Below are 10,816 nucleotides of genomic sequence, written 5' to 3' on the forward strand. Positions count from 1 at the left end.
TTTTATTTTGTATATAGTTTTGTTTTATTATTATTATTATTATTATTATTATTATTATTATTATTATTATTATTATTAATTTACTTCCATATCCTTATTATTATTAATTAGTAATTTTTTATAGAATTTTTCTTTTTTACTGATATTCTTATTATGACCCTTCTTCTTCTTCCTTTTTTTTTTTTGGCACAATCTTGCCTTTCCCTTTTCATTTTCTATGAATTAAGTATTTTTTTTTTATTTACCTATTTTACTGATTATTATTCGTATTAATTAATTAGTGACTTCCGTTTTCTTTTCTATTTACGGATTCTTTTTTATTTTCTTATTTTACAACTAAATTTTTTACTAATTATTATTAGTATTAATTAATTAGTGAATTTCATTTTCTTTTCTATTTTTCGTGAATTAAGGATTTTTTTTTATTTTCATATTTTACTGCTAACTTTTTTACTGATTACTATTAGTATTATTAATTAGTAACTTTTTTCCTTTTCTATTCTTTGGGCGGAAATGCAAGAAAGGGAAATTTTATTTTTTAATAAGAGTATAGATAGACTATAAAAATTTTATAAATATATATCTTAATAATAAAAATTCAGTTACATTATATGGTTTTTAAATAAAATAGAAAAACATGTTATAGTATAGACTTTATAGTAAATGGTAAGATATGCGAAAATAAAAATTTCCTAATTTAAAAAATAATTTTTTTTTCATGCCTCAACACAATCACATATTATTTTCATCTATAATCAAATCCATATTCACCTTCAATTTTTTTTTTTTTTTTTAATACTATCATCTTCATATTTCTTATCATCCATTTTAATTTGTAGGAAATCAGGATACCACATCAAAGTGGAAACTACCACATCCATTTTTTTTATTATTATTATTATTATTATTATTATTATTATTATTATTATTATTATTAATTTAATTTCATATCCATATTATTATTAATTAGTAATTTTTTATAGGATTTTCCTTTTTTTACTGGTATCATTATTATGGCCTTTTTTTTTGTTTGACAATCTTGCATTTCCTTTTCTATTTTCAATTAATTAAGAATTTTTTTTTTTATTTTTTTCCTATTTTATTGATTATTATTAGTTTTAATTAATCAGTGAATTCCGCTTTATTTATTATTTTCAGTGAATTACGGATTCTTTTTTATTTTCATGTTTTACTGCTAACTTTTTTACTGATTATTATTAGTATTAATTAATCAGTGAATTTAATATTCCGTGAATTAAGGATCTTTTATTTTTCCTATTTTACTACTAACTTTTTTACTGATTATTATTTGTATTATTAATTAGTAACTTTTTTCTTTCTTTATTCTATTAATACTATCATCTTCATATTCCTAATCATCCATTTTAATTTGTAAGAAATCAGGATACCACATCAAACTGGAAACTACCACATTAAGATACCACATCCATTTTATTATTATTATTATTATTATTATTATTATTATTATTATTATTATTATTAATATTAATTTAATTCCATATCCATATTATTATTAATTAGTAATTTTTTTTATAGAATTTTCCTTTTTTACTGGTATCATTATTATGGCCTTTTTTTTTTGTTTGGCAATCTTGCATTTCCTTTTCTATTTTCAATTAATTGAGAATTCTTTTTTATTTTTTTTCCTATTTTATTGATTATTATTAGTTTTAATTATTCAGTGAATTACAAATTCTTTTTTATTTTCATGTTTTACTGCTAACTTTTTTACTAATTATTATTAGTATTAATTAATCAGTGAATTTAATATTCCGTGAATTAAGGATCTTTTTTTTTCCTATTTTACTACTAACTTTTTTACTGATTATTATTTGTATTATTAATTAGTAATTTTTTTCTTTCTTTATTCTTTGGGCAGGAATGCAAGGAATGAGGATTTTGTTTTTAATAAGAGTATAGATAGACTATAGAAATTTTATAAATATATTTTTTAATAATAAAAGTTCAATTACATTATATGATTTTTACATAAAATAAAAAAACATGTAACAATATATAGACTTTATAGTAAATATGAAGATATGCTAAAATAAAAATTACCTAATTAAAAAAAATTAATTTTTTTTTCATGCCTCAACATAATCACATGTTATTTTCATCTATAATCAAATCCATATTCACCTTCATTTTTTTTTTAAAATACTGTCATCTATTCATCTTCATTTTCTAATCATCTATTTTAATTTGTAGGAAATCAGGATAACACATCAAACTGGAAACTACATAAGAGGATTTTATTTTCATTAATAGTATACATTATTATTATTATTATTATTATTATTATTATTATTATTATTATTATTATTATTATCATTATTATTAATTTAATTCAATATCCTTATTATTATTAATTAGTAATTTTTTATATGATTTTTCTTTTTTACTTGTATCCTTATTATGACATTTTTTTTCCACAATCTTGCATTTCCTTTTCCATTTTCAATGAATTAAGGAATCTTTTTTATTTTCCTATTTTACTGATTGTTAGTAGTATTAATTAATCATTGAATTATGTTTCCTTTTCTATTTTTAGTGAATTACAGATTTTTTTATTTTCTTATTTTACTGCTAACTTTTTTACTAATTATTGTTAGTATAAATTAATCAATGAATTTTATTTTCTTTTCTATTTTCCTTGAATTGAGGATCTTTTTTTATTTTACTATTTTACTGCTAACTTTTTTACTGATTATTATTATAGTGTTATTAATTAGTAACTTTTTGCCTTTTCTATTCTTTCGGTGGGAATGCAAGCAAGGAGGATTTTGTTTTTAATAAGAGTATAGATAAACTATAGAAATTATATAAATGTATATCTTAATAATAAAAATTCAATTACATTATATATGATTTTTACATAAAATAGAAAAACATGTTACAATATATAGACTTTATAGTAAATAGTAAGATGCTAAAATAAAAATTACTTAATTACAAAAAATATTTATTTTCATGCCTCAGCATAATCACATATTATTTTCATCTATAATCAAATTCATATTTACCTTTTTTTTTTTTTTTTTGAATACTATCATCTTCATTTTCCTAATCATCTATTTTAATTTGTAGGAAATCAAGAAACTACTTCAAAATGTAAACTATATAGGAGGATTTTATTTTCATTAATAATAATAATAATAATAATAATAATAATAATATTATTATTATTATTATTATTATTATTATTATTATTGTTATTATTTTTAATTTAATTTCATATCGTTATTATTATTAATTAGTAATTTTTTATAGGATTTTCCTTTTTTACTGGTATCTTTATTATGACCTTTTTTTTTTTGCACAATCTTGTCTTTCCTTTTTCATTTTCAATGAATTAAGGATCCTTTTATATTTTCCTATTTTACTTATTATTATTAATATTAATTAATCAGTGAATGCTATTTACTTTTCCATTTTCAATGAATTGCGTATTTTTTTTATTTTCTTATTTTTGTGCTAACTTTTTTTACTGATTAATCAGTGAATTTCATTTACTTTTCCATTTTCCATGAATTAAGGATTTTTTTTATATTTTACTGCTAACTTTTTTAATGATTATTATTACTATTATTATTTTTCATCTATAATCAAAACCATATTCACCTACATTTTTTTTTTGAATACTATCACCTTCATTTTCCTAATCATCAATTTTTATTTGTAAGAAATCGGGATACTACTTCAAACTGGAGTATGTATTATGATATGAGAGTTCCATTATATTCTATAACATTTCTTATACATTAATTACACATGGGATACTAAATAATATCTTTAATGTATGTTTGGACCTACATGTGCAATAGTGAACAAACCCAAGAGTTAGAGATAGATGAACACAAGTAAATTCAAACTCATCATATAAAAAAAATCAATTTCCGGTTCGGCAAAGCGCTTCGTTGCCTATGAGGAGAAGAGTTTGATTTCTGATAAGGAAAACGCCGGTCCTTCCTTGCTGTCGGAAAATTAAGAAATCAGCTTTGTAGTCAATGTTACCAGGGTCTCCATCAACGCCCAATCCGTTGGATCCTTCGGCACTAAAAACACTTCAAGCTACAATTGCAAAATAATAATAATAATAATAATAATAATAATAATAATAATAATAATAATAATAATAATAATAATAATAATAATAATAATAATAATAATAATAATCTTGAAAATTGTATAAAAAAATACTTACGTTTTTATGAGTGCAACACCAAGATATGATTCCACAGAGAGAACAGAAATTAAAGAAGATGAAAACAGTGCAAAAGGAAAAATTATGATTTCCAAACTCACCAATCCATTATATTTATAGGTAGAAAATATGAGAATTATGATTATATTAACCTAATTTACTACACAGAATTTACTTTTTAAATGTATGTATACACCTAAATTTAATTTACTTTATATAATGTATGTATACACGTAAATTTCTTAATACTTTACTTTACCAATTACCTAATATATATTATTCATACACCTAATATATATTATTACTTAATACTTGATATCTCTTAATCTTGTATATAATTTCTAACCTAATATATATTATTACTTAATCTGCACATGGAATAATCCCTTGATCTTATATATAATTTCTTTAATTTACTTAATCTGCACATGGAATATCCCTTAAAATCTTATATATAATTTCTTTAATTAATTAAATTTAGATATTACACAAATGCCCCTAAATTTTGGAGAGAAAATTTGTGAAGGGGGATTTTACTTTTATAAATATATAGATATAGATTTTATTTTATACTTGAACAATAATATTTTTATTATACTTGAACAATAATATTATCAATTATATTATATTATAGAATATAATACCATATATAATATTACCAATTAATAGATTTTATTTAATTTTCATTTGACAATTACTTACCAAATAAGTTTTACTACAAAAGTTTTGGGGGGAAAATTTGTTAGGAGAATTTTAATTTTATATATATATATATATATATATATATAGATATAGATATAGATATATAGATTATAATAAGAATTCGAATGTAGAATTATAATACAAATAAGAAAATAGAAAACAATATATTCTATTAGAATTGTATTACACTATTCTATTAGAGATAGTATTACACTATTTTACAATATTATAATAAGAATTCGAATGTAGAATTATAATAAAAATAAGAAAATAGAAAACAATATATTCTATTAGAATTGTATTACACTATTCTGTTAGAGATAGTATTACACTATTTTACAATATTATAATAAGAATTCGAATGTAGAATTATAATACAAATAAGAAAATAGAAAACAATATATTCTATTAGAATTGTATTACACTATTCTATTAGAGATAATATTACACTATTTTACAATATTATAATAAGAATTCGAATGTAGAATTATAATACAAATAAGAAAATAAAAAACAATATATTCTATTAGAATTGCATTACACTATTTTACAATATTATAATAAGAATTCGAATGTAGAATATAATACAAATAAGAAAATAGAAAACAATATATTCTATTAGAATTGCATTACACTATTTTACAATATTATAATAAGAATTCGAATGTAGAATTATAATACAAATAAGAAAATAGAAAACAATATATTCTATTAGAATTGTATTACACTATATTCTATTAGAGATAGTATTACACTATTTTACAATATTATAATAAGAATTCGAATGTAGAATTATAATACAAATAAGAAAATAGAAAACAATATATTCTATTAGAATTGCATTACACTATTTTACAATATTATAATAAGAATTCGAATGTAGAATTATATACAAATAAGAAAATAGAAAACAATATATTCTATTAGAATTGTATTAGAGATAATATTACACTATTTTACAATATTATAATAAGAATTCGAATGTAGAATTATAATACAAATAAGAAAATAGAAAACAATATATTCTATTAGAATTGTATTACACTATTCTATTAGAGATTATATTACACTATTTTACAATATTATAATAAGAATTCAAATGTAGAATTATAATACAAATAAGAAAATAGAAAACAATATATTCTATTAGAATTACATTACACTATTTTACCGCAAACCACGTAGATTTGTACAACATAAACCATAGATAATTTATGCAATCAATTGCACACAGAAGAACGAGAATTTAGAAAGGAAATTAACTAATCATTATTTATTTATATATATTATAAAGCAAGTATTGCTTCTTTCCCCCACAAAAAATAAATAAATAATAATAATAATAAAATTAAAAAAAAAAACAAAAACTTAGTATTGTACTAATTCCAAAATTGTAAAGTTTATAAAAGTTTGGATCCCATACAACTTACAATTCGTAAAAGTTTGGATCCCATACAACTTACAATTCGCCAACCCTAACAAAGCTACTATACATTGGTATTTATTGTTTCCTTTCATCTTCAAGAATCCAAACCTCTGAAATATAATTCTGCTCCGATCTGTTTTCTTTCAATGGAGCTGATTCCCGGTCTTCCCAACGACGTAGCTCATGAATGTCTTATTCGGATTTCGTTTGATCAGTTATCCAAGGCTGCATCTGTGTGTAGAGCATGGAACGCTGTGATTAAACAGCCGGAGTTCCGCCGGCGCCGGAAAGCTTCTGCTCTAACCCGACCTGTCATTGTCATGGCTCAGAGAATGGATGGTTTAAGAGAATCGGATCCGTCGTTTTACCGGCTCACGCTATTCGAGCCGGTGAAAAGGCGTTGGCGCAATTTTCCGCCGATACCGGAGATGGCGGAACGGATGCCGGTGTACTGTAGCGTAGTAGGAATTGGAACGGAGGTGGCGGTGATAGGCGGTTTCCACCCGGTTACACGGCAGCATCTGAATTCAGTTTTCATCTACAACTTCTTATCCGCCACGTGGAGGCGCGGCGCCGATATGCCATGCAAGGGTCGCGCGTTCTTCGGATGCGCGGCATCGGCGGCGGACGACGGGACAGTGGTGGTCGCCGGCGGTGTGAACTTGGGCAACAGCGTGTTGAAATCAGCGTTGGCGTACGACGTGGCAAGGGACACGTGGACAACCTTGTCGGACATGTCATTTGGGCGAATCGAGTGCACGTGTGTGTTCCACCGTAGCAAGTTTCACGTACTCGGCGGCTTTAACGATCCACATGACTTGGATTCCAAACAACCTGCCGAAACACTCGACCTTGTAACCCGACAATGGTGCCTAAGCGACATAGTCACAGATTATGAGATCATATCGAAGCGAGATATTTACGTGGAGGTTGGAGGGATATTATACACAATTAAGGAAAGACATGACGTGATTGCATTAGAGGACGCCACATGGGTGTTTGTCGCTCGGGTCCCAATCTACACATCTAGCGTGGTATATGTGACAGGGTGGCCGGGGAAGATTATGGTGATTATTGGAAATACAAAATATGGTGCAGCTAAGAGAGCTTATGTGCTGGAATTGAAAACTAAGAAATGGACCAAAGTACAAATCCCAAGTGAGTATCGTGGCAATGTTCAATCCAGTTGTTGTATACACATCTAAAAAGAACAATTATATTTTGCCCTTAAATTAGTGTGACAAACACTCTTTTTTCTTTTTCTTTTTTGAATACATTTGTCTTAATTAGATGATTGAGATTCAATTATTTACAATGCGTTACATTTCGTGTTTACAATATATTTTGGAAAGAATATATATGGTCTCAAAGTGAAAATGTGATGCATTTCAATTGTTTTAAGTTTCTATTAGAGATTTGTACAAAACAAAATGTGACATTGAAAGTTATGCATTAAACGTGGCAAAAATAATTCCGTTAAGTAAACCAACTACCAAGGAAAACGCTTTCGGAGATCGAGATTTGTTGCAAAAATAATTCCGTTAAGTAAACCAACTACCAAGGAAAACGCTTTCGGAGATCGAGATTTGTTTTTCATCGAAAACGAAGAAGGCCGAGGATATGCGATGACATCAAGATTATTACCATTCCATTTAAGTAAGAGAATTAAATTTGATAGATATTAAATTGGAGATATTTCATAAAAATAAATAAATAATATACTTTGGAGAATTTTAGACCCTTATTAATTTAAACAAGTAATCTTTTTTTTTTTTACCATTCAAGTTAAGAGAATTAAATTTGATAGATATTAAATTGGAGATATTTCATAAAAATAAATAAATAATATACTTTGGAGAATTTTAGACCCATATTAATTTAAACTAATAATTTTTATTACATTGTAGTATCTGTTCATATACTTTCTCAATCTACTGAAACACAAAGAACCAATAACGCCTCCACTGCACAGGGTTTTCTTAGTAAGGTTTTTAATGAGACAACCAATGTATCATATGATGTCATAAATATCATGTACTCTTTTTCTCAGCTAAGTTTTACCAATGTATCATATGATGTCATAAATATCATGTACTCTTTTTCTCAGCTAAGTTTTTTTACACATAATTTTCCTAGTGAGGTTTTTAACGAGGCATGAATATTTTTAAATATAATATCCATATACCTTGTGTTTTTCTTGTCTAGGTTTTTTTCCATAGGGGTTTTCTAACAAATTTTTAATAAGGCAAAGCGGTGGTCAAATAATGTCCAAAGGGAGTGTTATAATATTTCATTTATTATGGATAATATTATTGATTTGTAAGAACATCTGTAACGTTATGTCATTTAGTAAAATACTTAATGATTATACATGTATATATATTCACATATTGGAATAATAGAGGTGCGGTTATGTGTGGCTTATTTGTATTCTTCATCTTTTCTCTACCTTCTTTATCTACATTCCCATTGATCAATATGTTTGAGCCAATAGGCTGATTACAACAAAAAATTAATATGATTAAATTTTTTAAAGGATACACTGTGATCTTGTGTGGCACTGGAAATTATACTCTATAATAAAAAAAAATATTTAATATGATTTTAGACGTACGTGATAATCAAGATAAAATAATGAATGAGTGTAAGAATGAATGAAGATGTGGCACATGAATTAGTTTCTAATTTATTGTACTTGTGTAGTTATATGTATGTTTTGTTTATGTAATTTTAAAGTTCAAGTGAGATATGTATAAGTGTCAATTGTAACTGAGCAGCTGAGCTCGTAATACAATTGGCACTTGCACACATCTCACTTGAACTTTAAAATTGCATAACATGCATGTAACTACACAAACACAATAAATTAGAAATTAATTTATGAGAGATGTAGGTGTTTGAGTGAGGTGTGTACTAGTATCAATTGTAATAAAGAAATCGGAGTTGGAAGTATCTCAAGGCAATAATAATACGGTGTAACAATATAATACGGAGAGAGAAAGAGAAGAGTTGGTCTTGTAAGTTAGGTTTTTTTTGTCCCAGTGAGTATGCGTGAAAATAATAATAATAATAATAATAATAATAATAATAATAATAATAATAATAAGTAAAGGACCTTGTGGTCCAATGCATCAAATTGAATTTTACTTGAGAGATTGTGGGTTTGAGTCTCAGGCGCTATGATTCTTTGTGTTTCGTGCGTCAATTTGCAATTAGGCAATTTGTTTATATGCAGGTAGCTCAGAGTGGTTTATTGGATTAATGAAAAAATAATTTTATTATGTTATTTGGAATAAAAAAAATTTAATAGTGTTATATTGTATTACGAATATAAATTTGAATGTAAAATTGTGAATAGGAATGTTGGAAACAATATTTTCTCTTAGGCAGCTCATTTGTTAATTAGCAATTTGTTTATATGCCAGGCAGCTCAGAGTGGTTTATTGGATTAATGAAAAAATAATTTTATTATGTTATTTGGAATAAAAATTTTAATAGTGTTGTATCGTATTACGAATATAAATTTGAATGTAAAATTGTGAATAAGAATGTTGGAAACAATATATCTCTTAGCTAGGCAGCTCATTTGTTAATTAGGCAATTTGTTTATATGCCAGGTAGCTTAGAGTGGTTTATTGGATTAATGAAAAAATAATTTTATTATGTTATTTGGAATAAAAATTTTAATAGTGTTGTATTGTATTACGAATATAAATTTGAATGTAAAATTGCGAATAGGAATGTTGGAAACAGTATATTCTCTTAGAGGGTGTTGGAATGTAAGATTACCTTGTGTGTTTGGTTTGGATGATGTAATATAATATTACCTTGTTTGGTTCAAGGTTATATTTTAGGTTATATGGATCAATTTACAATAATGTCCTCAATAATATATATAATATATATATATTTATATATATATATATATATATATATATACATACATATATACATATACATATATAAATGTGTGTATTTATTTATACTAGTATTTGCACCCTGCGATGCACGGAATGAATTTGTTGTAATATATGAATCGATATATAATTATTTAAATTAGAACATCAAATATATATTATATAATGCAATTAAGGATATTGTTTGGATCGTTTATATATTTTGATGTTATCATTGCTTGAATTTGTGCAAATAATTGCCTCAAATTAATAGCTAATGTTTAGATGTACGCATACGGTGCTATAACTTTAAAGATTTTATTTATCATTATTTAGTATTTTCATAAATTAGGCAAATGTCCTCGTTCTCTAACAACTCAGTTATAGAAATGAATTGGTATCCTTATTCATTTGTATGGAAGATATATGTTTTTTGTCTAGATATATAGCAATATTTTCATTAAAAAAAAAACTTAATATCACCGATTATATTTACACATTATTGAAACCTCTTTGTAAACGACATTGGTAGTGACAAGACAATCTTGTTCATCTCTGTCTAGA

General features: G+C 24.9%; 1 protein-coding gene across 1 annotated transcript; it reads left to right on the top strand.

Annotated features, from left to right (window-relative positions):
* Positions 1-6,502: 6,502 nt before the first annotated feature.
* LOC109166893 (F-box/kelch-repeat protein At1g80440-like) lies at positions 6,503-7,514 on the top strand (the record flags this gene model as incomplete). Its single annotated transcript, XM_019315793.1, has 1 exon — positions 6,503-7,514. A coding segment is annotated over exon 1 (1,012 nt), but the record flags the coding sequence as incomplete, so codon positions are not given.
* Between the last annotated feature and the right edge of the window lie 3,302 nt (positions 7,515-10,816).

Source organism: Ipomoea nil, unplaced genomic scaffold, assembly GCF_001879475.1.
Source record: "Ipomoea nil cultivar Tokyo-kokei standard unplaced genomic scaffold, Asagao_1.1 scaffold3119, whole genome shotgun sequence".
Lineage (NCBI taxonomy): Eukaryota > Viridiplantae > Streptophyta > Magnoliopsida > Solanales > Convolvulaceae > Ipomoea > Ipomoea nil.